At 40.9% G+C, this 27,275-nt stretch overlaps 1 protein-coding gene across 1 annotated transcript in view; it reads left to right on the top strand.

Moving 5' to 3' along the window:
• The window catches only part of MYH9 (myosin heavy chain 9), a 72,421-nt gene that overhangs the window by 22,466 nt on the left and 22,680 nt on the right, over nucleotides 1-27,275 (top strand). The window contains exons 4-15 of the mRNA XM_049822358.1: nucleotides 10,041-10,068; nucleotides 10,873-10,966; nucleotides 16,207-16,299; nucleotides 16,990-17,053; nucleotides 17,610-17,708; nucleotides 18,585-18,728; nucleotides 20,915-21,010; nucleotides 22,089-22,207; nucleotides 23,320-23,472; nucleotides 25,311-25,484; nucleotides 26,286-26,459; nucleotides 27,043-27,157. Of these exons, the coding sequence (XP_049678315.1) occupies nucleotides 10,041-10,068; nucleotides 10,873-10,966; nucleotides 16,207-16,299; nucleotides 16,990-17,053; nucleotides 17,610-17,708; nucleotides 18,585-18,728; nucleotides 20,915-21,010; nucleotides 22,089-22,207; nucleotides 23,320-23,472; nucleotides 25,311-25,484; nucleotides 26,286-26,459; nucleotides 27,043-27,157 (1,353 nt within the window). The remainder of the gene's footprint in view (nucleotides 1-10,040; nucleotides 10,069-10,872; nucleotides 10,967-16,206; nucleotides 16,300-16,989; nucleotides 17,054-17,609; nucleotides 17,709-18,584; nucleotides 18,729-20,914; nucleotides 21,011-22,088; nucleotides 22,208-23,319; nucleotides 23,473-25,310; nucleotides 25,485-26,285; nucleotides 26,460-27,042; nucleotides 27,158-27,275) is intronic.

Raw genomic sequence — 27,275 nt, 5'->3', positions numbered from 1 at the left:
AATGGTCAAGTCCCTGTATTGGTTGATAGAGGCTTTTAACAAAAGTATTTAAAATCCAGTTATATAGTCTGGTTGGGTGAAACAAGCTTAGTATAACCTGCATTTTGAAGTGTGATGATCAGTGGTAGTTTTACTGATCAGGAGTTGTTTGGTTACATTCTTATTCTGTTAAGAATAAAACTTACTATCAGGCAATATTAAATACATCTCTTGGCCTTTCATAGAATAAAAGAAAGCAAGATTGACCTTCCCCCCCCCCCCCCCTCCCCCCGTATACAAATGAGAAGTAAAGAACCATATATATTATCTGCTGCTTGTTTGTCACTTGAGGACTTTTATATATGGAACTCTGAATGTCCTGTGCATATGTGCATATCCCCCCTTCTGAGAGAAGGTCTTTCACAGAGTCAGTGCTTGCATTTGGGATGCTTGGAGAGTGTTCAGGTATGGAGGTATTTTGTGCTTTTCTTCCTGTTTGTAGCTGGGTTATATGAAGAGGCATGCTTTGTAAGGTTTAAAGGATGTAATGGACAGTTTGATTTGGCATGGCTTGTATGAATTTGATTGCTCCTTTATTTTCTGATGACTAGCAATGATTAAGGGGTTTGCCTCTCCTAGGTCTTGTCATTAGCCTAGCTTTTTTTGAACAAAGGCCAGATACAATAAAATCGTGCTTTAAAATTCTAATTAGACTCAATTTTAAAGAGTTCTGCTTTTCCCCTGGCCTGGCTACAACTTGCACTTCCAAGAACAGGAGGACTATAACAATATGGTTCCCCAGAGTGGAAAGCGAGCAAGAAAAATTCCTTCCACTTACCTTTGTTAGTGACTTTAAACAAATTTTACATGTGAAGAATGCTGAGAAAGGTTGCTGAAGTGTGGTGCATGCAGAGCAGAGCATATGGGAGAGCTAACATGATGGGTCGATTAAGCTATATTTGTAAAAGCCTTGGGTGGGGAGAGGTGAGCCAGAGAGACATGCTGGAGTGGACTGGTGGCAGGGTACTGATGGCAATTTGTTGAAGATGTGGCAGGTCTTGAAGAAATACAGCTGATATACTGATGGTTACTCTGAAAGGAATGTTGTATCCAGAGGAAAAAACCTATGAACCTGGACCCATACAGGACCTCACTTCCCTCAGACAAAGACTGGATCTGCCATGAAAGACAAGGACAGATGCACTGCCTGTACTATATGTGACAGCATGGTTGTCCATAAACCTCACCACTGTTTTGCTTCCTTTATTACTTCCTTCTCTACCTTGCCTACTCCTTGTCAGCTCAAGTACCAACGCACATTTTTCTTAAACACTGTCAGAGTTACTCTTCCCTAAAAAGAAATCTTGTCTACGTCAAATGAGAAACAGTTTCTTTGGCGTTGTTGTAAGGAGACTGAAGAAGTCTTTTTCCCCTCTATAGACAACAGTTAAACCATTTGGAACTGCACGTGCATGCATCTTGTCCTTCATCCCTCTCAGATATATCAGTACGTGGCAGCGGATATCCAGACAGCTGTAATTCTGCAACAAGGGACAGGTGACCTTTCCTGGTCTGATGGTGGTTCAGAGCTAGTGAATAATCTACATGGATATTTTCTTTCCTTTTGAAAAGAGAAGGTGTTTTCATCAGACCACTGCTTGAGTGATGTCTAAAACTCAGAAATCCCACTTGAATTGCTTTGGTGTACAAAGCTAAAGAATGGCAGCCCTGCCTCTGTTTTCCTAGCACAGGAAAGTTGCTGTGAGCTCAGCTGGAGTGTTTACCTTTCTCAGAACAATTCCAGCTATGCAATATTCTCAGCGGAATTGACAGTCTAGAGGTTTACCCCAGCTCTTCTTTGCCTGGTTTGAGATATCTTGTCGCTGACTTTTTTGAATGCTTGTTGGATGTGAATATCATTCCCAGTTAGCTTTTGAACTAGCCTGCTTTGACCTGTTTAACTAGGTTTGGTTTTGTGTGTGTGTTGCTTCACATGTCTGTATGTGTGCTAGCAAGAACCCTAGAGATCGTTTTAGGGTTATTTGCTGCCTTATTTCCTTATTGTAAAGGATAACAGTAGCATTCCAATGTCTGCTACTGGGAGTGAAGGTGAAGTAGTTGTTGCAGTGTCTGTGGTCCTGGCTAGCCTCTAGGGCAATGGAAAGCAACATTCCTATTCCACTTTCTCAGTTTTGCTTAGCAGTGGGGGAGGCTTGGTGCAGCAGCCCGTGGTATGGCAGGAATCTGTACAGAGAATAGAAGATGAAAGGGTCCAGTGCTCCACATGAGCCGGAGGCATTTAGGATTAGGCTGCCTTCCCTAGGTTACTTTCAGAGCCCTGAAGACCGGGAATCCTTCATGGTCTGGAGAAGGATAGCAAGCTGTTGACTCTGACTTCTGTCAGCATGGGGTATAGTTATCTCTTAAGCTGACAGAGCGGAAAAGCCTTGCATGTTAATTGATTTGGACTCTGAATTTTTTTTTTGCTTTTCAGTCAATTTATGGTATTCTAATAAGCAGGCCATTCAAAGGGACATTCATCAGGAAAGGAATGGGGAAAAGAGAGGAAGATGAGAGCTTTATTTCAACCTCTGCTAATCCAGAAACTATTTAACCCTTTTCAGGCATCTATGCTGATGCGCTATGGGTGAGCTTGGTCCTCTTTTTGTGTCTACTTTGGTTACTCCATTCACGAAAATGTCATGTGGCATTTATTTATTCCAAGAGGTTAAATTGCTTTTTGTTATATTTCATCAGAAGTACTTCCTTTGAAGCAATAACATGGTGGAGAACATGTTCAAAGCAATTTCTTTCTTTTTTTCCTCCTTTCTCTGACTGAAGACGTAAAGTCTTGGAACTGAGACAAAACATTATTTTGCTGCATGGTACTTGGAGAGACTTCCTGTGCTTCAAGAGCAGAACTCTGAAAAAGTGTAACATTTTTGTTTTCGGAGAAAGCAACCATTTGTCTTAATGTTTCGGTTCCCTGGGTAACCTGAATGCCCGAAGCCTCAGGTCGGACAGCTTTCAGAAGAATTACTCTTCTGGTGCTGATGATTGAAGCACAGTGCCTGCAAGTGGAGTGGTGTCTTGAGCAAACAAATCATTCTTCTAACGCAACAGATGTACACTGAAGGGGTACATTCTTTTACTCAATTCATAGTCTCCAGAGGATCTATTTAGAAAAACATATTTTAAAGCTGTTAAACAGCACCTGTTTGTCCATTTGGAACACATACAGGGAATTTTCTGTGTCAGAGACTGATAGAAGCTAGAAATGTCATTGGTATCTGGAGCATGATGGCTGTTTTAATGCCAGTGTCTGAAACTTCTGTACTAGGTTAGATCAGAATGGTTATTCTGGTCTCCAAAGCTCAACCTCCTCAACTAAGAGATAGGTGGGAGAGGAAATAGACAGCACATTGCTAATGAATGTACTCCATCTTCTTTCTCATCCAGTTTCTCCACCTATTAGTGTAGGGATCCTAACGGTTCACTGAACAAAACTCTTAAATCATTGTGCAGTGATTAAACCCTCCTTGACCTTGATGGATTAGTCTGCAAAGGAGCCTGTGCAGCCAGCAACTTGCTGGTATTGGGAGCTAGGTAGTCTCTGGGTTTGGTGATTAAAAGAAAAAATGCTGAAGCGTAGTAACTTCATGATTTTTATTTGCCTTGTTACATTAAGGGAGGAAACAGTGTTAGCTATTGTAAGACAAATCATTTGCTGTTGTAGATCTTCACATGGACCTCAGGCCCAGTTGTGATTTTCACAGTCCTTAGGTCTGCTTCTATAGAACATGACCTTGAAGTATTTTATTTTTAATCCTTAGACATTTACATAGTTCTTAAGTTTCTGAGCTAGTAGAACACTTCTGTTTTAACTTCCTTGATCTCAAGTCTTTCTCATCTTGCTTCTTAGCATTGGTCTGCTATGCTGCACTGTATATCGCACTGTTCCAAAGTGCATCTTTATTTTCTGTACGGTATTCTGTGTGTGCTTACCAGTTCAGGGATACTTGATTGACAGAGCTGTTCAAATTATGTAGAGGCACAGATGTCTTTCGAGTTGCGTATATAGGTCAAGTTCTGTTTCCACTAAACTCAAAAGAATATAGCCTGTGGTTTCACTAGTTTGTTTCCAAGATTTGTCCAAATTTCTGATGCAAAGGGCAATGTTAAGTTTGGATACTAATTATGGAGGATGTTCGTTTTGATGGTCTTTGGGTCTTTGTATACAAATGGCAAGAAAAGATGTACGTAGTTTCTGATTGTCTTAAGAAATGTTTTACATGCTTTGAATAACTTGAGATTTCTAAATGCAGCTCTCAAAATCTGTGTCTCACTCAATGTGGTTTTCAATAGAACAAGGAGCTAAAAAAGAGTCCGTTGCCCACTTGTTTTTTAGTAGTTACCACACCCTTTTTGCTTCATTCCTGTAAACCAAAGCAGGAGCTCTCTGGCAGTCACTTGTGTAATGGTTCAGCCCTTGCTGTCAGTCTTCCTACAGTTCACTGTTTCAGTGTGATGAGCTGCCTGAGCTTTTGCAGGCTATATACCAGTTTTTCTTTCGTGTCAGAACTTCATAAACATTTGTGTAACGTAAAATTACAGCCTAACTTGTTTTCCTGTTTTGCTATCTCCAGATTCAGTTGAGGAATGATAGAGAAAGGGGTATGGGCTCTAGTCCAAAAATGGCTTGGGGAAATAAACATTTGCATTTGACCCAGTAGGATATACTTCATTTTTCAAAATGAGACTTTCTTTTCTTCTTGTGACTGTCCTCAAACTTCAGCTAATGCAAAGCTGAATCTTGGCACTGCAGTGTTCCTGCCAGCTCAAGTGATTTTTCTCTGGGTTTTGTTGTTGGTGATGGTGGTGGTTTTTTTGTTTTTTTTGGTTGGTTTTTTTTGTTTTATTTTTACATCTTGAAGTTCTATTGTTGAGAGCTGTCTTGGATATGCTATGTTTGTCCTTAGTTTGATTTCTTTTTTTTTTCCTACTTGACGATAGGTTATTAGCATTTTGAAACTTCTCTGTAATGCGTTCCTTAAATGATAATGCAGAAACAGGCTCTCAGGCTCTGTTCTGGTGTTCCCCTGGAGTGTTTTTGATCCTACTCAAACCAACATGTAGGTTAAAGCACCATGGTGAATGTATTTGATTAGAGTTTATGCCAGTGGGGTGGTTGCGAGTAGCACAGTGTGTCAAGTGCCTGGGGCTCCTCCTGCATTAGAGCCCTGAAGGAGCGACACTGGTTGTAAGATTTATGTTGAGGTCAGAAGAGAAGTTTGAGGAGAGATTGAGGAACTGAAACGATTGCACAGTTGAAGCACTTAAATGCATTTAAGACTAATTCTTGCTTTAGGTCAACTCTCACTTGGTCAGCCAGCTAGTTGCCTAAGTTGGGCTAGAGGCATTCACCGCGATGCTGGGGGAGCAGTATGGTAACGGAAACCTAAAGGGCCAGGCTGCTCAGTTCTGCCAGACGCTTGGTGGTTAGGAGGTGGGTGGTACCATCGAGCTATGGTTAAGCTTTTAGCCTTAATGAGTCAGCTATAGGCAGGGGACTGCAAGCCAACCAAGCCTTTGCCTTTCAGCTACACTTCCTCTTAGCCGGAGAGATGATGTCACCATTGTGAATGCTATATTACTTCTCCTTTTATGGAGATGAACGGGCTTGAAACTGGAGTCACTCATGCAGAGGAAGTGGGTGATAAAGGCCTGCTAGGATGTTCTGAAACTGAGATGTGGAGCTTAAATCGCACATGCTCTTCCAGCCTCCCAACCTTTTTCTTCTCCCATCCCAAAACATCTAAAAACAAAATTCAAGAGTTTGGAGCTCTGTTAATTTATCGATTACGCCAATATATTCGACCACAGTAGTTCAGCATTCATTCAGATTCGTTGTTTTGCAGTAGAATCTTTGGCTGAGGACTTTTTATGTACAAGATGTCTCTCTTGTGAAAACAAATTTTGGTCGAATTAATTTTTTAATGTATGTCAAAGGTCCTGGAAGCAGTCTAAAATGTGGTTTTTTATTTTTGGACTGAAGAAAGTCAAGAATGAGTTAGTTACTATGTTCTTGTTATATAGTAAAATTAATCTGCTGATCTTACTATACCATACTGCTGTATAGCTTAAATTTGAAGGATGTTTTACTTCCTGAATTTCTGGGTGCTTGAGGCTGCTGCTGCTTATGATCACTTGAATACTATGGTGATGAGAGCTAAAGAAGCGCCTAGATAAAAAGCTTTCCCTGCCAGCTGGTCTGAAATACAGAACTGTTGCTATAATTAACTAATGAGTTGTTATTCTGGATTGTTTTTAATAAGTGACTCTGTTTAGGATTGAAAAGCAGATGCAGATTTCTTTTAATCAGGCGTTTCTTGATTGTGTTATTATAAGCAACTGAGTTTATGGTACCCAGCACATTCCCTTTTGCTGAGTAGGTTGCTTGCACAACTGACAATGGAGTAAAGGCAAGTGCTGACTGAAGTTGTGCAGTACGCCCATGTCGAATGATCCTTTTTAAAAAAAAAAAAGAGGTGTGGAGGTGGCCTCTTGTCTGGGCAACTGAACTCTGATTCGTGATGGCACAAGTCAGTATTGTACAGAGAATGAATATTGGCATTTAAGGCAATTCTTAATTGGAAGTGTATCTAAGAGTTACGCTTTTGTATGCGTTAGCTCTTTGGCCCTTTGGTCGGCTCCAGTTTCCTGTTGCTCAACACATTATTTGAGTTGTCTGTCTGTACACAATTAGAAGAATTCCAGCTATCCCAGTGACTGCTGCTTTGCAGTCCTGGGAAAGAATTTCCCCCGGATTGCAAACAGGAATGTTGCCTTTTATGGCAGTGTCTGCACACCGCCGGTGACTTGCCTGCACTCGCAGGTACGTTCCTGCTGGCTTAAAGCAGAGGTGACTAACGCAGCTGCAGCAGGCCACCGGGAAAGTATGCTGGGGGAGGAGAACGTAGTGCCAAGAGGATTTTTTGAAAACTGTCTGTGACTTTTCCTGCCTGAGCACCTTTCAACACCTTGTTCTGTGTTAAGGCGTGGAAAAATCCTGTGCTTGCCCCTTTGGGACTTCCTCGGGTCACTCCGGGGTGCTGTTGCTACCTTACCTCGTTGGAATGAGGCTCGAAATAGCTTCTCGACAAAGTAGGACAAAACTTGTCATGATCAAAAAGTGTTCAGTGCCAAAGAGCTGCTTAGTATTATCTGATGTTGATCATCTCTTTTTCTGTTGGGCAGTCGGTTTATCTGTTTGCTTACCAATGTTTTTTTGCTGGAATAAGGGTCTTCTGGAGGAGAGGGATTGGGAAGGCATGTGCTATTCAAGTGCCTGGGGCTCCATTGCTTGTTCGAGGAGCCCCAGCTCATAATTCCAAGACCAGAGCTGGCTACCAGGAATAAGGAGCACCTTCCTTAGGGTTATTCTCTCCCCCGCCCCCCCCCTCAATTGGCTTCTTAGAAGAGCCTCTGTAGTACCTGAATGCGAGTATAACCTTTTCTAGGACAAGCGGGCTGCTTGTTTATAGTCAAGCTTTCAAAAGTCAGGTGTTATTCAGAGGCACAATCTCGTCCTTTCACATAGCTGCTTGGTGATAGAGGACTGCACCCAGGTGTCCCACTACCGAAGAATACATTTCCTTAGGCAGTCCATAAATGAGTCATTCATTATTCCCCTGATCCACCCCCAAAGTGCCCCGTCATGCAGAGGGCTGGTGTGTGCCTGGTGTGTGCCTGCTGAGCCCTTGACCCACTGGGAACCTTGAATGGGAGGGGCCTTCGGAGCTGGCTAATATCTACTTGTAGCCTGTCCCTCAGCAAAAGGGGTGCATATCTTAAAGGCAATCAATAAAAGTCAGCACTTGAAAAAATGAGTGTGCAATGCTGGTAAAGCTGCAGTATCTAGTCTTGAATGCTTAGGAATTTTCCGGGCCAAAACCATTTGAGTGATTATTTTCTTCTGTTTGCTTTCTTCCAGTCTTAAGGCTGATCAGCTCTTTCTGAGAACAGTATTAACAGGGATAAAGCAGATTATTTTCCTCTATTTTTTTGTGCTCATCTGTGTACGGTCAGTTTCCAGTAAAGAAGCTTAAGAGCAGGAGTTGCCTATCCTGTAGCATGTGCACCTAACGTTTCCATTACTGGTTTCAGAATAACTTAAGAAAAGATAGAATCTCAAATTTGGTATGTTTACCTGCTTTCCTTATTCCATGAAAATGTGCCCAAAGGCTAGACATATTTCTCTCTTTATAAACTGAGTTTATAGGAGATTTTTCTTGATGAATATGGCATTCATGATGTTAGGACTGAAATGGTAAATTCACTTGCAGCAGCAGTGTTTTAAGGGTATAGAAAGTGGTTTCAGGTGCTTGAACTCTTATCTGACTATAAAGCCTTCCCTAATAACAGCTCAATCTCTTTTATGTTGCGCAAAACAACTTGAATGGTGACTCAATTATATTGCCTAAGTATTCTCTGGTGGGGAGAATACTGAGTGCACTTGGGTTCTCTAAGCTACTGGAGAAAGGAATGGAAAGAACCAGTAGCTAAAATATGGAGACAGTCATATCCATAAACATACAGGTGAAGGTTACCAATTGCTGAAACAATTTATTAGAGCAATCCAGTGAATTGTATACTCTCATGGATGTTTGAGGTTTGCTTTTTCTCTCTTTGGAGATTAGCCTTTGGTCCAACACAAAATTGGGGCTCAGCATGGAAAAAGGAAAGAATGACAATAACTGGATGAAATCTAACTGCTGTGTTACTGAGGTTCTCAGACTGGATGATCTGATAGTCCTCTGGTCTTGATCTGAAGCAAAAAAACCCCACCAAAAATCAAACAAAACCAAAAAACCACAGCCAGATGGATGATTTGCAAACTGATGGGTATTTTGAGTTTGGTGGCACAGTCTGTTCTGTGAGTGCCCCAATAGCTCTTGTGGACTGTCTGTGAATGACTTGCTGTGCCCAGGTCTGTTCCATGTCTGAACAGGTCTCGCTGCCCCTGTGATGACTACAAGCTACTAAGGCTGTTGTGGTGTAGGCACAGGCACTCTCCAGTCTGCCCAGTGCTCCCAGCTGGGTCCTGGTGGCATGGGGGAGGAGTGGGATGCAGACTGGAGGGGGAGGGCACAGAAACCAAGGCAGAAGCAGGGGAGTGTGTTCACACAGAAGTGGTGGAGGAACAATGGCTGAAGGCATGGTGGAAGGACTAGTCTGGGCTGCATATGAGGAAGTGGAATCATAGGTGAAAGCTGAAAGGAGGTAAAGATGTGGGGAGAAGATAGTGGTGGATAGGCTGGGTGAAGTGAGCTCTCTAACTGGAAGGATATTATCGTCCACAGCTGGGAATTGAGCACAGGAATTAGTTGTCTACTGGTAAGTCAACATGGAAAAGAAAAGGTTTCTACTGTTACAGCTGCTGTGTTAATGCAACAGGGGATGGTGTCACAAACAAATCAGCTGTAGAGGACTTGGGCTGCTGCTCAGTGTTGTAGTTTTCAAGTCCATTCTGTAAAAAATAAGTAACAAAAATTTCTCACCGAGCTTCCAGTGTTTGTTTTGGGGGTGAAAGCCTCCGTCTGATGTGAGTTTTTGGCACTTTGGGATTTGTAATGGTTGCTGTCCCACTTCCCCCCTCCCCCTTCCATTTCCACTGCTCTGCTGATAACTTTTGTAAGTCAGTATGGGCTCAGTGTAATAGCAGGGAGGGGGCTGAAGAACAAGTAGATGTACATCAAACTGTAGCTCTGTGGTAAGGAAACATTCAGTGGGAGACTTCTGTATTGTTTGTAGAAGAATTGTAATGCAAACAATATTCTTTCTGGATGAAGAAAACTAAATTGCTGTGGTGCCATTATACTTGGGCATATGGTGGGAGGTTGGGGTTTATTGCCAGAGAAGGGGTTACCTGGCCATATTTCTGAAGATAACTTGTCAGAGTTTACTAGTGCCTGGATTTGTCTTTGGTGTTGATTTCATTCTGTCACAGAGGTTTAATTTCAGAGTCTTAGTCTGACTACTTTTTTAAAATCTTATTCTAGATCGAGAGGATCAGTCCATCCTTTGCACGTGAGTATTTACAGTTGTCAGCTTGTCTGGATGTCAAAATTTGTGGGTTTAAGTTCTGGGTTGGAGGGCTTTCTTGTAAGTGCTGGGGGTAGGCTCAGTAAATCAGGTAATAATGGAGAGTCAAGGAAGGTCCCACTACAGTTCCTCCAATATATATTTAATCCTTTCTGCAAAATAGTTTTTGTAAGAAGTGGAGGAAGAAGGGAGGTTTTGAAACAGCCCCTGTGCTCAAACTCCTAAAGAAATACAGCTTTGTCAATGGAAGAGGCTTGGAGAAGTCCTTCAGATTTGATGCAGCTGTTATGTTTAAGTACGTTCATACTGATGAGGCCGATATAGTAACAGATACTCTTGATACAGCGGTTTCTCTTCTAGGCACAGCAAAATTGGTTGGCCCTAAGTTCTTAAGGAATTGGTATGTTTCTTCTTGCAGCCAGGAGGCTTCCTTTTGAAAGATTCACTTCATTACCTTTCACTCCTGCCTCTACAGCAGCCTCCGAGTTATTCCTCAGCCACTGGGCAATCTTTGTATCCAAGTGGCTAGAAAGCATAGTTCTTTATTGCCTTCCCTCCTCTGTGCACGCATGTGGAACCTGCACCCAACAGCAAACTGGCTGAGGGCTAGCCTGCAGTCCAGCTATACTGCTACTGCTTGCCAGTATAACTTGGTTTTTATTGGTTTTGAGGGAGGTACTGCAATGGCCAGAATGCAGTTAAGGAGCTCTGTAGCCCTTTTGGGGTTAGAAATACGAATACGTCCCCCTACGTCTGGTTTGTGAATGAATTGCAGATTTTTTTTTACAGAGGTGAATCGGGAGCTGGTAAAACAGAGAACACCAAGAAGGTCATTCAGTATCTGGCTCATGTTGCTTCCTCACACAAGTCTAAAAAGGACCAGGTAAGACCTAGGTTTAACGATGCTTTATTGCTGCGCTGACTTTGGACAATAGATTCATATTGGCTGATGTTGGTAAAATCTATATTGCTCAATAAAAGCCTAGATACTACCATCTATCAGGGGACTGAGGAGGACAGTGAACTATGAAACAATAAAAGTTTGTCAAAAATTGCAAGCCAGGGAACATTGTTCTAAGTCATAACTCGTTTGAATTCAGTGGACCTACAGTGGGGATAAACTCATCCACAACCTCTTGGATTCATGGGCAAGTGCATGGGCAAGAGAAGTTATAAATGAAGCATCACCCGTACTGATTTTTCACACGGATGTATTGCTTATAACCAGTCTAGGCAGTTGAAAACTGATCCTTCCATGGAGGAGTTGTCTCCTTCCCTCTGTATCATTATAGATTAGGTCTGGCTGTTATGTATACTGTCTCAAAACTGGAGAACACAGTGATAGGCTAGTGGACATGAGCTGAAAACTTTGAAATTGTAGGAAAACATTAAAAGGGTGGAAGACAGCCAAGCGTTAGCAGCACATTAAAGGAGGGTGGTGGTGATGGTGGGAGGACTTTAAAGATGTCTCACTTATATTTTTTTCCCCCTCCCTCTCCCCCGATGGACTATTGCCGAATTCGTCAGTTGTATCCTCGTAGGTGAGCTGCACGTTTACTGCACGTTCTGCACCAGGAATGCGTTTTCTGTCCCATTGTGTGATTTTTTTGAGCAGCTTTTCACTCCACACCAATATCACTTTCTGCAGCTAAAACAAATCCATAGACAATTCACAATTTTATTTTTTTTGTGTGGTGCACAGTAATCTTTTTGTGAGGATGTTCAATTGGAGACTAAAGTAATATCAAGAATACTTGTGTTCTGTGCTCAATATTAGTTTGCTTTTAAGGTTTTTCTTGCAGGATTTTCCCAGATACACCATTTGAGAAGTATTCCTTCAGAGCAATAGGACTAGACCAGGCTTTCCTAGAATCATAAGCGTCTAGTGTGTGTGGTGTTCCTAGTAAGATAAGTGTAGTTAGGTGTTTATCTTTCTGTTCCCTGCAGCGACATGTGGCTGCAGGTTACAAGGAAAGGTTGGGGGGAAGACTGCCCTGCAGACAGGGTGTTCCAGGACTGTGAGCTTGTTAGCCAGAGCTGAACACGTTGGAAATGTTCACTAGTGGAAGCCAGATGCCAAATGTGTCCACTGTATCTCTACATAAGAGTTTTCCCATAGTAGATTAATGTGTAGGCATGTCTTATGTATGTAGAGTATATGAATAAGAAGGCACCTCTGCACGCAGGCATACCACGTGTGTGCGCACACATAGTAATAAGTAACTTCTGGAATCAAACCAAAAAAAAACTTTCTATGTGCCAAACTTCCAGACATATGAAGGCTTTTTCCGTGGTCTGTCAGTAGCTGTATTTAGAAACATTCTCTTTTTTTCTTTTTCTTTTTTTAAGTGTGGAAAATAGAATCATGGGGTTGAGTTAAGCATTCTTCCACTGCTTATCCTTGAGCAAAATTTCAACCACCAAAGCAGGACAGGCAGTCTGCCTAGGAGAATAAAACAGTCCTAAGTTGGACTGGCTGGTGATTTGCCCAAGTTTATTATCTCCCCCCCCCCAAAGTTTTGATTCTTCCAAAAAGTCCAGCAGCTCACATTTTGCTCCAGTTTTGTGATTAAACAGTAGCACTGACCTTACCAGAGAGGATTTAAACCTGGAGCCTTTGAATGTTAATTGGTAATGAGTGCTCTATGGAACAATTCTTTACAAATCTTAAACTTGGAACCAGATTATAAGGGTTTATAAAGATGAATACGTTAAATTTTCTGAGGATCTCAGGTATACTGGTCAGGGCAAATTTTTTTTCTTTAGGTAGAACGTGATAGTGTAGAACCTTTTTTCTGCAAGACTAGGCACGGAACTTAACCAATGATAATATAGAAAGCAGTGGTGCTTTGTTTACCAGGAAGGTTTCTTGACTGTCACCTATTAGAAGTTTTGGATGTAAACCCCTGTTTTTCCAAGTAGTGGAGCAAAAACAGGTTTATAAAGCATATTCTTCAATATTAGTGCTCTTGTTTTGGAGGTAGTGGCACCTTCCATTGATCCTAGTGCATTAGTATATTCAGCTAAATAGCTTCTAGCTGCATGGTGTGACTACTAAGCACATTAAGGCTGCTTTTGGGGCGTACTGAATCTGATTATATAAACACTTTTTTTCCATTTGATGAAACTTTATTTATGGAAATTGAGATTGATGTTTTCCCATGTTTAGTCTCTGCTTCTCTACTGACTTCTTAAATCACGTAATAGTTTTTCAAGATGAGAATGTTATTTGCAGCTAATCAGAAATTCATGGGTAAGAGTGGCTAATGCTTAAATATTTGTAAATGAAAGTTCAGTTACTAATGGTCTTTTTCCCTTCCCCATCCAACTCACTGTTGTTGGGCTTCAGTTATTTGAGAATCTCTCACATGACTGCAGAGAAGAATGCGAAAGCAAATCCCTAAAGTGTAAAAAACAAAACAACAAAAAATCCCACCAAAACAACCAACCCCCCCCATCTTTTAGTTTTTTAAATTGCATGCTGTTAAAGCTAGCTGTGATTTCTAGATGCCTTTCTCCATACTTCCTGAAGAATAAATGGCTGGCAAAACTTCTACCTTGCATAGAAATCATTCCAAAAAGTATATGAGATGCAAAAAATTCAGAGTTAAGGATAAATGTCAAGGATTTTTGTTGCTTTAAAGTGGTGGTGTAACTTTAGAGCAGTAGAAAGAGAGAGTGTGCTGAAGAGTGTGTGCTGCCCAACCACAGGCTAATAGATCCAGTGGCTGTTTCTGCTTCTGTTTTCATGAGGAATATTGTACATACTTCAGATGCATGCCAAGTATTAAGCAAATTTGTTTCAGGTCAAGGAATGGCAATTACAGGTGTCAGAAAATTGGCAGCGTCTTTATGATAGGAACCTTAGAATTTCTAGAAAGCTTCTGATGGAGAGCTCTGTGTTGTACTGGTTTTGCTTTGCAGAATTATCCACTGCATGCTAATAATGAAGTCTCTTCCTTCAAGTGAAAGATGACTGTCAAAATTTAAGGTTAAAAACCCAACAAAATCCACCCAAAAACTTCTTTAAAATTTTGAAGATGATGGGATTGTCTTTTTAAACAAAGACAGCATACAGTGAGGAATGGATACATTGCAGTAATCAGAGCCACTTAATCTTATGTACCATTGCCATGGCATGCTGAGAACTTGATCCTCGCACTCTATCATGGTGCTAAGGCAAATCATGAGAGCTAACTGACTTGACCAACTCTTCAGCATTTTCCTTTCCCCACAGCTTTATATTGCTGGAGCCTGAGCTGGCATTCTCTATGCATATTTCTACCTTGGTGGTTCAAGAGACCTAATCACCTCTGAATTACAGTTTACCAACACCTACTTGACACTAATGACACTTTCTTCCCGATGTACTAAATAACAGGAGGGGCTATAGTATGGATTTCTCTAAACTTTTGATCTTTGTGTAGCTAATCATGACCTTAGTTTTATTTTTAGCCAAATAATTAAAATAGATTTGATGTTAAAGCCTGACTTCTGTTTAGAGGAAAAAATGGGCTTTTTTTCTCTTCCCTCCTTGTTCCATAGCTGGGTTGAAATGCTTTGTTGAAATGCTGGTTGAGATGCCAGCATAGGAGGGGATACTCACTTGCGTAGTAACAGATTGCAGTCACAAAGGCATAGGACTTCACTGCAGGATGGGGAGGAGGAATGGGGTGAGGGAAGATTGTTCCAACATCAGTACACGTGCCAGAATAGGAGGGGAAATGTGACTGCCACACAGTTTCAAGGACTGAACCCTATTTTCAAGGTTTTCTCCTTACAAAGGCACATGCTGGCTCTACTGTGTGAGAGCGGATGTCCCAGCTCAGGTTCCCTTCCGAGGGCTAACCCCCTTGTTATGTATACTTGACAGTGAATGAAAGTGTTTGCAGCAGCTGCCCCTTCTGTATATGTGCAGTTCTACAGGGACTGAGGGTCTTGTTTGGCCTTGTACTTTGCAAGCATGAAGTGAGGTGGTTGTGGAAGTAAGAAATAAAGACTTGTAGTTCTTTGTACAGTTTCTCATGTATCTTTCTTTTTTTTTTTTTTTTTTTTTTAAATTGCATGTATTTTTAGAGAGACTGTGTAAGGACTAATCTGTTTTATAATGTACTTTGAGAATGAATGGGAACAATTTTCCTTTAGAAATATCCTTAAATAATTTGCCCATAAATTCGAGTTCTTGAGAATCAAACTTCATTGCCATCCGTTATGCACAGGAAGTCTTGAGTACTTACTGAGAACTGCTAAAAAGAGAAACATTAATCTAAACTGTCATTTTCTGTCTCTAGAAGCTTTTTAGGTAATATTGAAATATATAGAACTCCATGCTTTTAGCACAGAGGACAAGTAATTTTTAAAAACAGCCAGGGATATATCTAGAGCCTCCAGGGAAAGGTGTATATGCTTCAATGGTCTAGTACTTGGCAGGGATAAAAGTTCTGAATTTTCTTTTTCTACAGCTGCAGCATTTTGTGTTCCTTGAGGGGAGGAGTGTTCAAATACAGCAGCAGAATGCAAGTGATCATGCAGTTTGTGGGATACCACTAATTCTCTTTTTTTGTGTGCCTCCTTACAAAGGAGGTTTTTGCTTGTTTGTATTTTGGAAGATGCAGACTCTTAGTGCAAGCTTTTTGTTTTGTTTTGTTTTGTTTTAAAAAAAATATTAGACCTTTTCAGACTAACTTCTTAACCTACTACTAGCAGAGTTCAGGGCTGTCTTGCAGTAGCAAGACAGGATATTCCTCACTCTTCCAGCCTAGATGGCAAGACACTTCTGGGATGAGGGCCTGATCTTGGATGGTACGGTGTTTCACTTTAATCCTGGGAAGTCTGTGGGGTGTTATGGCCGAGTGGCTTTGAAGGGCTTCTTGTTAACAGAAAGACAGCACTGAGATGCCCTTGTATTGAGGAAGGGAATAAGGCATATTTGTGACTGTTTCTGTTTTACCCAGATAACTAATGAGTCTCCTTTGAAGGTTTAAGGGATCATCTTCTAAGGTTTAATATGGCTTCTCTACAACAGATGCCAAGCTAGTATGAATTGAAACTTCAGCGCTGGTTTGACCCAAGGTTAATGCAGTGAACCGCTACCTTATTTATTAATTTCTGTTTTCTCTCTAGGGAGAACTGGAAAGACAGTTGCTCCAGGCTAACCCCATCCTGGAGGCCTTTGGAAATGCCAAGACAGTAAAGAATGACAACTCTTCAAGATTTGTGAGTATTACTATCCGGCCTGGGTGCCAGAGGGAAGACTTGGTCTGCTTTTGGGTGAATTGCTGTCAGGGATAGGACAACTGTCTGTGAGTGACTTCCTTCAAATTAATCTGGGAAGTGAATTTCATTCAGTGAATTATCCAGAATTAACCTGATAGGCCTCTGGAGTGAAGGAACCTGACCCTGTGCCGGGACCATCTATGCTGATTTTTATTTTAAGTTTGTTACAGTCAGTTTTAGTTTGGAGAGCAAATACTGGTCCTTATTTTGCTTGCTCTGGAAAGCAATGGACGGTGTCTGAGAGGCAGATGGGAGAGCTGGAGCTAGAGCTAAATGAAGGTGGTTGAAGTTAACATTGAGGGAGGTAGAACTGTCTAGACCAGTGAAGGGTGAACACATGAAACTGAAGGGACCATGGCTGTGGGAAATCTAGGCTGAAACATAATGAATTTTGAATTGTAGGCTGTCTGAATGTCAGAAATGTCTGAAAGCATTTGGTGTCTTGTTTGTTAAATTGCTGTTGTGGTCAGCAGGCATTGCCTATTGGCTGACCGTATGTTTTGCCTAAAACCTGCCTGACAGGTTCTGAATTTCCTTTCCTGGGTTAAAAAAGGAAGGTTTACCTTTGCTGTTTACTGCTGTTACCAGATAGAATAAATACTAATTTTAATGCTATTATCTTCCTCTTAGGGCAAGTTCATCAGAATCAACTTTGATGTCAACGGCTACATTGTTGGAGCCAATATCGAGACCTGTATCCTTTCTGTAACCACTTAAAAGGAGAAGTTAAAGACTAGAGAGGTGGCAATAATGGTACCTAGCAATCACTTCACGACTGACTTTCTACTTGTCAGGTTGAGAAAGTGGTAGGAAGCACTGAAATTTATGCTAGCAAGATTACTGTTGTCTCCTGTTTCTTCGTATAGTATTTTGTGACCTTTGTGATCATGGTGGGAGTCCTTTCTGAATGAATGAATTCTAATCGTAGGAGGCTAAAATGGAAGCATAAACTGTGATAAGATGAATAGCTTTGAAATTTCATAAGCCGTTCTCACTTCTGTCCAAGGGAAGGTAGGGATGGATGCCAACTGTTTTTCTGGTTTTCATCAGTTAAGTCTCTCTTATAGCCATCATTCAGAGGCTAGCAGAACTGAGACCAGAAGCTCAGTGGGTTGTTGACTGACAGTGATTACTAAATCAATACCCCTGTTAATTGGCATGAGAAGAACATAGGGTAGTAGGAATTTTTTCTCCTGCCATAGAATAGGAAATGATTTGAAAGTCCTGCCATATGCCTTCACTCTCTGAAGATCTGCTGGAGAAGTCACGTGCAATTCGTCAAGCCAAAGAGGAGAGAACCTTCCACATTTTTTACTACCTGCTCTCTGGGGCAGGGGAGCATTTGAAGAGTAAGTATGATTTTGTTGTAGTTACAGGTTTCCCTCATCACAACAACAGAGGGTCCAAAACACTCGTAGACTAGGACCTGTTCCTTCATAGTTTCTTGGCTCTGCCTTTTAGGTATGGTCAACCCTCCTCCACTTCTTCCGTACACTCATGCATCCCTCTGCCCTCCCCATGCACTTCTCAGTTCCTGAAAACTTGCTTCTCTGGTTCCTTCCTGCACTTGTTTCCTTGCCAGCAATGACTCTACGCCCTCTGTTATCTAAACCACCGTCCCATGTTTAGTCTCATCTTGCATGATGTAAACCCTTCTAGTGCAGGAATGGTCCTACTGTGATGTATTCGGCATTAAACTGAATGGAGCAAAGCTGCTAACACCTAAGCAGCTCCAGAAGTCTAGGATCCTAGGGCATCTAGCTTTAATACCTCAGCCTAGTAGTCAGGGTCCATTTTGTGTGAGAGCTGCAAATTGATCTGGAGGAAGGACAGGAGGAGAGGACTTTTCTCATAGTTGCTACTGATTCAAGAGCTATATATTAACTTTCACCTGACTTGAAACAAATGAGGTGTCTGAAATGAAAGGCACATTTACTTTCAAGTTAATCTCTGCTTCTTAGAGACTTAGGGCGTAATGATGATTGACAGTACTTTGGTGGAGTAGTCCAGAGGAGGGAGTAGAAAGAAATAAGGCAGAATAACTCCAGTTTTATCTAAAATAAATTAAATGTTCAGCCTGCAGTAAAATTGAGTTTAATCGCAGATTCATCCAGCACCTGCTAGCATATGCAAGTCAGAAATTTGATCTCAGTGGTAGCTTGTTGTCTATTTAAAAAAAGGAAAAGAAAAAGCCATAGTAACTTCTTTCTCAATTCTTTCCTAAGCTGATCTGCTGCTGGAGCCTTACAACAAATATCGCTTCCTTTCCAATGGGCATGTTACGATCCCAGGTCAGCAAGACAAAGATATGTTTCAGGAGACCATGGAGGCAATGAAGATCATGGGCATTCCAGATGAAGAGCAGATAGGTATGAACCCTCTGAAGGGCTTGAAAATGCAAGGAAATGAAAGAGGAGGGGGTCCTTTGTTTGTTTGTTTGTTTGTTGTTTGTTTGGGTTTTTTTGTTGGTTTTGTTTTGTTTGGTGTCCATTCACCAGCCCTTCCCTAAGTGAACAGTGTGCAAGTAATATACTCAGTGGCTTTGGAGTGACCCACCTCAGGATCTACCAGCACAGTTTCAGTTTATACAATTAATGTTAGAAGTCAAGCAGCTAAAGAAAACATGCTTCTGCTTGCTGTTTTTGTTCCCAATCTGAGGGCTCTATATCCCGTTTATGAATAACACATCCAAGATACAAGAATCCCCTCATTCTCTTGTGCAATGCGTGGCTTGTGTGCTCCCCCTATCCCTAAGCAGTGGCTTTAAAGTATCTAATCCAACCACTGCTGGATTAGTACTTTGAGAATGGCCTGGTCATAGTGCCTTTCTTTCCAGCTTAACACTGAACTGCTGATCAGAAATTAATATTGTCTGATTCTGGGAGCACAGTACCATGACAAGTGAAGCTCAAATTGCATGCAGCCAGCACAAAGTGCAGTGATACGTATTCACCAGAGCTCTGTGTTGTCTCATTCATGATCTGTCTCACTGGTTGGGAACCAGTGTTCTGCAAAATCTCAGTTTCTAAATGTATAAGGTCTTCTAAAACTAGGACTGTATTTGCTCTACACTGAAGCAAGCATTTGTGGTGGTTTGAGGTCACCATCTCCTCTGCTGGAGGCTGCAGCTCTTGTGGCTGTAGGGAATATGTGCCTGTGCCTTAACTATTGCTCTTCACAGTCCAGCCTGCTGTAAATCCATGCTGTCATTACCCACAGTTTAATACACTTTTTGGTATCCTGAATCATCAGAGACTGAAACTGCTGCATGGAAGTGAAGATAAATTTGTCTAAACCGAATAAAAGAATTGGCAGCCTAGTTTACTGTCAGGATGTTCTGCTGTGCTCAGTTTTTTGAGTTGGGTTTTTAATGTATGCTCTAGGGCATGTCTTTGTTGTCACACAGATGAGCTATTGGTTCCAGCCACTACAGCGAAGATAGATTTAGTGTTTTGCACTTGCTGTTCAGTGTGAAGTGCATTAATGTTCCTCATAGGCTTAGAAGAATAATACATGCAGTAGCTGGCTGGATGGTAGGGTTGCTTAGTTTTGATGTAAAGTCTAAACACTGTCTTCGTTTATGAGACAACATCAAAGCTGTCTGTCCACGTGCCAGGACAGCAGATTCAGCTGTCAAACCACTGAATTTCATAACATGCCACTAGGAACACGTATGTTTCTTTTCTATTAGTCCTGCTGTAGCATATATAAAGCCTTTTGTTCACTCCACTATCAAAAGGATATTGTTTTAAAACAAATGTTTCTGTAACAGGTAGAAATAAGGGGACGAAAAAATATTTGGTACAAGATCCCCATTGCAAGTCCCTGGCATTTTACTTTGCTCAAGGCAACTAGAAGCTATTATGTAATCAGCTTTGATTGATACAAGGTGAAAATTGAATTGATACTGTTGGCATTGAAAAATGTCTTTCCTGTCCTAGCATCTGATGCTGCTTTTGTGACATGCGCTATTCGAAGAGTATGTATATATCATTAGCAATGGGTGGGGTGCTTCAGCATGTAATAATAATAGTTATGATACAGGTACTTTTGCCCACATCCTGCTGCCCTTCATACATTGTAAAGTATGTCTGTATGGACTACAGACCTTGGTCAGGGAGCTGAAAGTGATACAGGGTTAAAGGAATAAAGTCTTCCTTCTCTCAATTGGTTTGTACTCTTAATAACTGTCTCTTTCCTGTGTTTAACAGGAAAATAGTGAATTTTGGCCCTCTAACAGAGAACAAATGTTTTATGAAAAGATATAGATGTTGTAGGGTGGCGCATTACTCTCACTTTTGTCTCCCACTTTACTGTAGTGATATTGAGAATGGGTAAATTTCCAGGCTGTGTAGTCTTGCATAGGAGGGACAGGGAAAGTCCTGTGCCCTGAAATGAAGTCATACAGAGGAATTACCTGTGGTGTTTTTTCCAAATTCCAGAAAGATCCTTGGGTTGTTGAAAAGGGCCTCTTAACCATGTCAGGAAAGGTAACTGGGTCATATCAGGGCTTTTGGTGATGTCTGACACTAAGCTATTATTATTACTTTAAAAGGTCTGCTGAAGGTTATCTCGGGTGTTCTTCAACTTGGCAACATAGTCTTCAAAAAGGAGCGTAATACAGACCAAGCCTCTATGCCAGACAATACAGGTAACCAATCTCCTTTCCTCCCCTAAAGAAAAAAGCAGAAAAAAGCCTACAGGAAGTTCTTGCAAGTAGAAGAATGCATTACAGTGTGTAGGGAATGCTGGAGTCCTGGTTTTCTATAAGGTGAATTATTTGTCAAAGGAGCTGTCATGTGCCTTCATACAAAGGAGCATGTTTTGCCAGGCTTGTGTTTGCAGCCACCCATGGGCAGGAATGTGGTACTGTTCTTGTGACAGGGCTAGGCGGGAAGTACATGTGATGACCAGATGAAAAGGATTACTCTACTGGAGTATGTAGTGTGTGTGTGTGTTTGAACCAAGCTAGGAATAACTGCCCCTACAAAGCTATATTATCAGACTTCAAGGAATGTTCTCTGCTGACTTTGAAGGCAGACTTGTAACTGTAAGATGGATAGTGTCGTGGTGGGTATAAAGTACATGTACATATTTTAATTGCACTGCCCATTTTTACATGTGTAAATAAGTACCATGTTTCACATGATGGAAGGCTATCTGTTGGAAGACTTAACTCTTAGACCTTCATTATAGATGTACTGCAGAAATATAAGAGGTTGCCAGTTTGAGTGTTTATATTTTGGGCTCTTATTATTATGGAAAATATGCTCTAAATGGCATTTTGAGAAGGAGAGTAAACCATTTGGGTTTTGGATCTTGAATCTGAAATACAGAGTTGCCTCAAAGACTAATCAGTAAATGAAGACAGAACAATTAGCTTGATTAAGAAATCTGTTACTTGATACATCTTTAAATTGATTACAGACTATGAACTTCCTAAAGCTTCCGTGTTATGACTTAGTGGTATGTTGCTTCAAATTTACTCTCATGGCTTCTGGAGAAACTCAACAACCTGTAGTATGGGTTGCAAGAGTTTTTTCGGGACTTTTTCATTTTGAAGATACCTTTCTTTGTCTCATCAATCCGTTCTTCATTTAACGTTTTTTATAAGCTGTTTTATGACTCTCTCGGGAAGGCAGTTGCAGGAATGTTTTTCTTTCTGTTGCTTTCTGTGAGAAAAATAAAAGAACATTAATCTCTTTGTTGTTTCCCCTTGCTGTCTTTAGCTGCTCAGAAAGTGTCTCACCTTTTGGGTATCAATGTGACGGATTTCACTAGAGGTATCCTGACTCCTCGCATCAAAGTTGGGAGAGATTATGTCCAGAAAGCTCAAACCAAAGAGCAGGTATGCATTCTCTAAAAATGAACGAGTACTTTAGTCTTTAATCTTGCCGCCACAAAGCTAACAAATGTATTAGAGGTTTCTGTAACATTTAATAACCATCGTTATGACTGCAGTGTATGTCAACCACACTTGAATAATGTAGCATACATATTGCTTCTAGTATTTGCTCACTTGATCTGTATAAAGATAGAAATCACCCTGCCCCTGTAGCACTTTTTCTCATCTTAAAAAAAAGAGAGAGAGAGAGAATGCAGCTCCTCTGATTTTGGTGACTGGCTGTCCCAAGGGAGTAAGTTCATTCAGTCCTGTGTGCAAGGATAACATTTTCAAGTTGCTGTAATGCAGAAAGCACCGGTTTTTAGTAGGTCAGCTATGAGGGTGGAAGAATTTGCTGCTCACCCTTGAAACTAATTGTAAATTTTGTAACACTCTTGACTCAGGTTGTGCTCTAAATGAAGCCTGACCTAGGAGCTAGTGGCTTCCTGAATGGAGCAAAGCCCCTGTGCTTACTTACTGCATGGCTTCTTTATGAACACATCCTTATTCTGGGTGTAAATAAACATGCCCATGTAACACAGAGAAGATTAGGAAGAGAGTGAAGTCTAGAAATAGTCACAGGTTGCCTTTCCATGCTGCCTTTCCATTTTGATATTTAATTTCTTACTATATATAGTATTTTTGTGTCAATTACAGGTAGGGTAGTGGCATGGGAGGGAGGGATTTGGCTTCACAAAGCCTAAATTACACAAGAATTTAAATGCTTTTCTTTGGGCCTGTGAAACATGCTGTGTTACTATAGTCTTTGGAGGTGACTGGGCATAATTTTTCTTTCTTGAATACCAGGCGTTGGTTTCTCCAACAGGCAGGATCCTGAATTTTGGCTTTGACACACTAATTTAGTAAGACACATTGTTTGCACTTGTTTATGGAGTATCACTGTGCCATCTACTTTTCATTGGGAATAACCTCTGAAATGAGCCTTATTCTGTGAGTTTGGTGGTAGAGAGAAAAATCTCAGACTACAGTTGGGCCATTAGATGCTGAAACAGTGTAATCTCTGCCTTCCTTTGGATTATAATGCAACTCCTGATCTTTGTCTTTTTTCTATTTAGGCTGACTTTGCCATTGAAGCGCTGGCTAAAGCCACTTATGAACGTATGTTCCGGTGGCTGGTTATGCGTATTAACAAGGCATTGGATAAGACCAAGCGACAGGGTGCGTCCTTCATTGGAATCCTTGACATTGCTGGCTTTGAGATTTTTGAGGTAAGGAGATGTCAAGTCCCTGCACTCAGCACAGTTTACCATGGAGCAAAGACCGCTGAAGAAAATGGCTTTAAAACTGGGAAAGAACAGTATAGTTTTGGAAAGGATGTGTATTCTGCTTTTGTTATTTGAGTTCTCTGCTGATTTGAACTGTCAGATAAGTTATTAACTGACTTAAGTGGTTCATTCTTTAGTATTTTATGTATTCTGCAAATGTTTTGTCTCATTGCTGTATATTCTGATGCTTACATCCTTTTTCACATGTGCATTAGAATTATTTTAATTTCACAGTTCCAGGTATTCGTGAGGTTTTATAGCTCACAGCTTAAGAGTTTGCTAACCTACAAAAAAGTCTTTTAAAATGTCATGTAGAGTTATGGATCACCACTGGACTTAAAATTTTATGTCCCAAAACATTTAAGTGATGACCCACTGAAACCTATTAGCGTCATTAAAAATTGTTAGAAATGGTTTCATCTTCCTGCTGATGAGTTTTGAAAAAGACAAAGACAGGGTAGACCAAATCAGATTCAACAAATTCTGACCTATGCATGCTCCTTTCTGCAAGAAGCCTGAAAACTGGGGATCAGAGTGTGGTTTCACATACAGTGAAACTGATTTAACAGCAGCTTCTTGATGCAGCAAAGGAGTGAAATTGCTGCTTTTCCCTTTTGCTGCTCCTGGCTGCAACTGCTTGTACTGTTCACCTCTCTAGCTCCGTGGAAAATATTTTCTTAGGGTGTTTTATAATTGAATCAGTCTGCAAAGGGAAATCTGAGTATAAAAACTGATGCAAGATAAATGTATGAGAGGAAGAGCTGAAGGAAAGTTGAGGGAGAGATGGAAAAAAGGGGAAGTGGGAGCTCCCTCTATAGGTGGCAGTGAGCTGTTAAGCTAAACCCTTATGTCTATGAAATGACAATTGTAGAATGTGGCTTTGCATTATACTTAGTCTGAAGCAACCACAGGCTGCCATCAGAAAAGAACTATCCTGCCATTATTCCAGCCAGGCAGATCATATCAACCTGTGTTATGCTGGATCTATCTCATGTGCAGCTGCAAAGTGAATTGGACCAACTTATTCATGAAATGGAAAACTAAGACACAGAAAAGTTGATTGTTTTTTTTTCTTTTTTCCTTCTTTCTTTTTTTTTTCCTTCCCCCTCTCTGATCAGTCTACCTTTGGTTTTATGGTTGCTAGATCTCATGAAAAGGAGGGGAGTGGAAATACATGGTTAGGAATTACTGAAACATGGAGGAAGTGGAACAGGACTTTTCTCTTTAGAAGCTGCATTATATTTAGTGTAGTCTAACATGCAAATGCACCGTGGGTTATTAACCTTGTCCTTACAGTTTGAAGAAACCTGGAGAGGTTGAATAAATTTCCCTCACTTTCCTTGCTCTGATTTTATATATGAGGATTAAAAAGGGAATTTCCAGCCCACATGCTTTTAGGAATTTATCTTCAGGCTTCTGTTGCTGCTTCTTTCTACAAAGAGGAATTGCCAGCTCTGAGTTTGTGAGAAAACCAGAGTCTTTTCTGTTCCCGGGTTAAGCAGCTGCAGCAATTCTTCTGCTGTTTACAACTAAACATTCTTTTGCAAAGTCTGAGGAACAGTGTGTTTGAACTTCCCTAGGGATTGCAGCAGTGATGCAGTGGCACGTGACAGGAAAGGCAGTTCATAACCAAATGGGATTATTGACAAAGGGCTATCCACCCCAAACACAACAGTAGCTTAAATTCCTGAACTATAGATGTGATCCTTTGTGCTAAGAGAATAGTAGGTGTGTCTTCAAAAGCAACTGTTCAAACATCTTTCTACTTTTTTCTTCGTTAGCTGAACTCCTTTGAGCAGTTGTGTATAAACTACACAAATGAAAAGTTGCAGCAGCTCTTTAACCACACCATGTTCATTTTGGAGCAAGAAGAGTACCAAAGGGAGGGCATAGAGTGGAATTTCATTGACTTTGGCCTGGATCTGCAGCCCTGCATTGACCTCATAGAGAAGCCGGTAAGCTTGTTCTTCTACCATCCAGCAGCCAGAAGTCACTGCACTAATTTTGTCATTGAGGACATAACCTCTATGTGTAGACAGGAAACTAACTTTCTAGCTTTTGTAATCCTCTACTGACACTGTGGTAATGCTTAAAAGCAGAAGGGAACAGTTTTCTCATTGTCTGAAAGTATGTCACCAATAAATCTGTTAGTGTCAGTTCTGTAGGAAACATTGCATGAAAATAGATCTCGTCAGCCACTTTTTCCTCTCACAAAATTGTCTTCATTTGTGTAGATCTGCATGGTACTACATGTATGTGTGGCTTACCGTAAGTGGTGTGAACTTCCTTACTTAACTATAAGTGTGATAAGAAGCTGTGAATTTCTGTTGCTTTCATTCTGCTCCAATGAAACTTGGAAATTTATAAATTTCATAGTAGATGTTCCAATAATAAGGACTAGTTTGTGAAATGTTCTGTTATGTTCTTCTGTATTTAGACACCTGGATATTTGGAGAATACTGTGATAGTGTTCCTTTCGTTAAAAAGATATTTTTTTTCCATGTAAAACAACCTAGACAAATGTTATGGAAAAGACCTTCTCATAAAAATGTTCAGAATTCAGATGAGGATTTTGAAGAATTATTAACAATTTCTATTAGTATGGAAGTAGTTGAACCGATACCACACAGCAGGTGAATGTGGTGGGGATCAGTCTTTAGGTATCTTTTTCTTTTTTCCCCCCCTAGCTATCTAAAGGTGTTAATTATTGGTGTAGTCATGTATTTAATGATGTTTTGATGTTTTCCTTCTTTAAGGCTGGGCCTCCTGGTATATTGGCCCTGCTGGATGAAGAGTGTTGGTTCCCAAAAGCAACAGACAAAAGCTTTGTGGAAAAAGTTGTACAAGAGCAAGGCACCCACCCCAAATTTCAGAAGCCAAAGCAGCTGAAAGACAAAGCTGACTTCTGTATCATACATTATGCTGGCAAGGTAAAGAATTAGCAGCTAAAATGTGAAGATTGGAATGTCTGCTGTATTTGCTAATGCATAACCACTGCTTCTTAGAAATGGCTACTTACCAAAATGGCTGCCTATGGGAAACCAGTGGAAGATTTCACTATGTTGTTCCACTGCTGTGGACCTTACAGGGCCTAAGGGCATTTGCCTGCAAGTTACATATGTATAGTCGAAGACGTGTCAAACTGACACCAGTTTAAATTTGTTCTCTGTGACTTGATGAGATTGGAAGTATTTTTCAGAAACCTTCCATCAAGACTTCATCACTAAAAATGATGATGCAGTTGTTTTTCGTGTCACAGTCTGGGTGGTGCAAACTAACATTGCAAATCCATTCCCTTTACTGACAGAACAGAACATGCAGCTGTCTGTCAGGGTTTGAAATTTGTAGGTATGCTTGCTTAGATGGCAAATCCAAGAATGATTAGGTAATCTGTTGTTGTTGATTGTGCAAACCTCGGTGCTACTTTTATAGACTTTGCAGGTTCTTGTTGCATCTTGTGCTGCAGAAAATTCCCCCCCCCCCCAGGTTTCTTGATGTGTTTGTCTTCTCCAGGTGGATTATAAAGCAGATGAATGGCTGATGAAGAACATGGATCCGCTGAACGATAACATTGCTACTCTTCTCCACCAGTCATCGGATAAGTTTGTGTCTGAGCTGTGGAAAGATGGTATGTAATTAAACTTAATCTCATTTGTTTTCTCTTGTTTTATGTGGAAGAGTTTGTTTGATCATCTAAAGTCTGTGATGAGCTGCGTTTGCTTTCTTCCCTGCAGACTAAGCCACCA

Source organism: Accipiter gentilis, chromosome 18, assembly GCF_929443795.1.
Source record: "Accipiter gentilis chromosome 18, bAccGen1.1, whole genome shotgun sequence".
NCBI classification, from domain to species: Eukaryota; Metazoa; Chordata; class Aves; order Accipitriformes; family Accipitridae; genus Astur; species Astur gentilis.
Note: the sequence above shows the minus strand (reverse complement) of the source record. Positions and strands in the feature narration are given on the sequence as shown.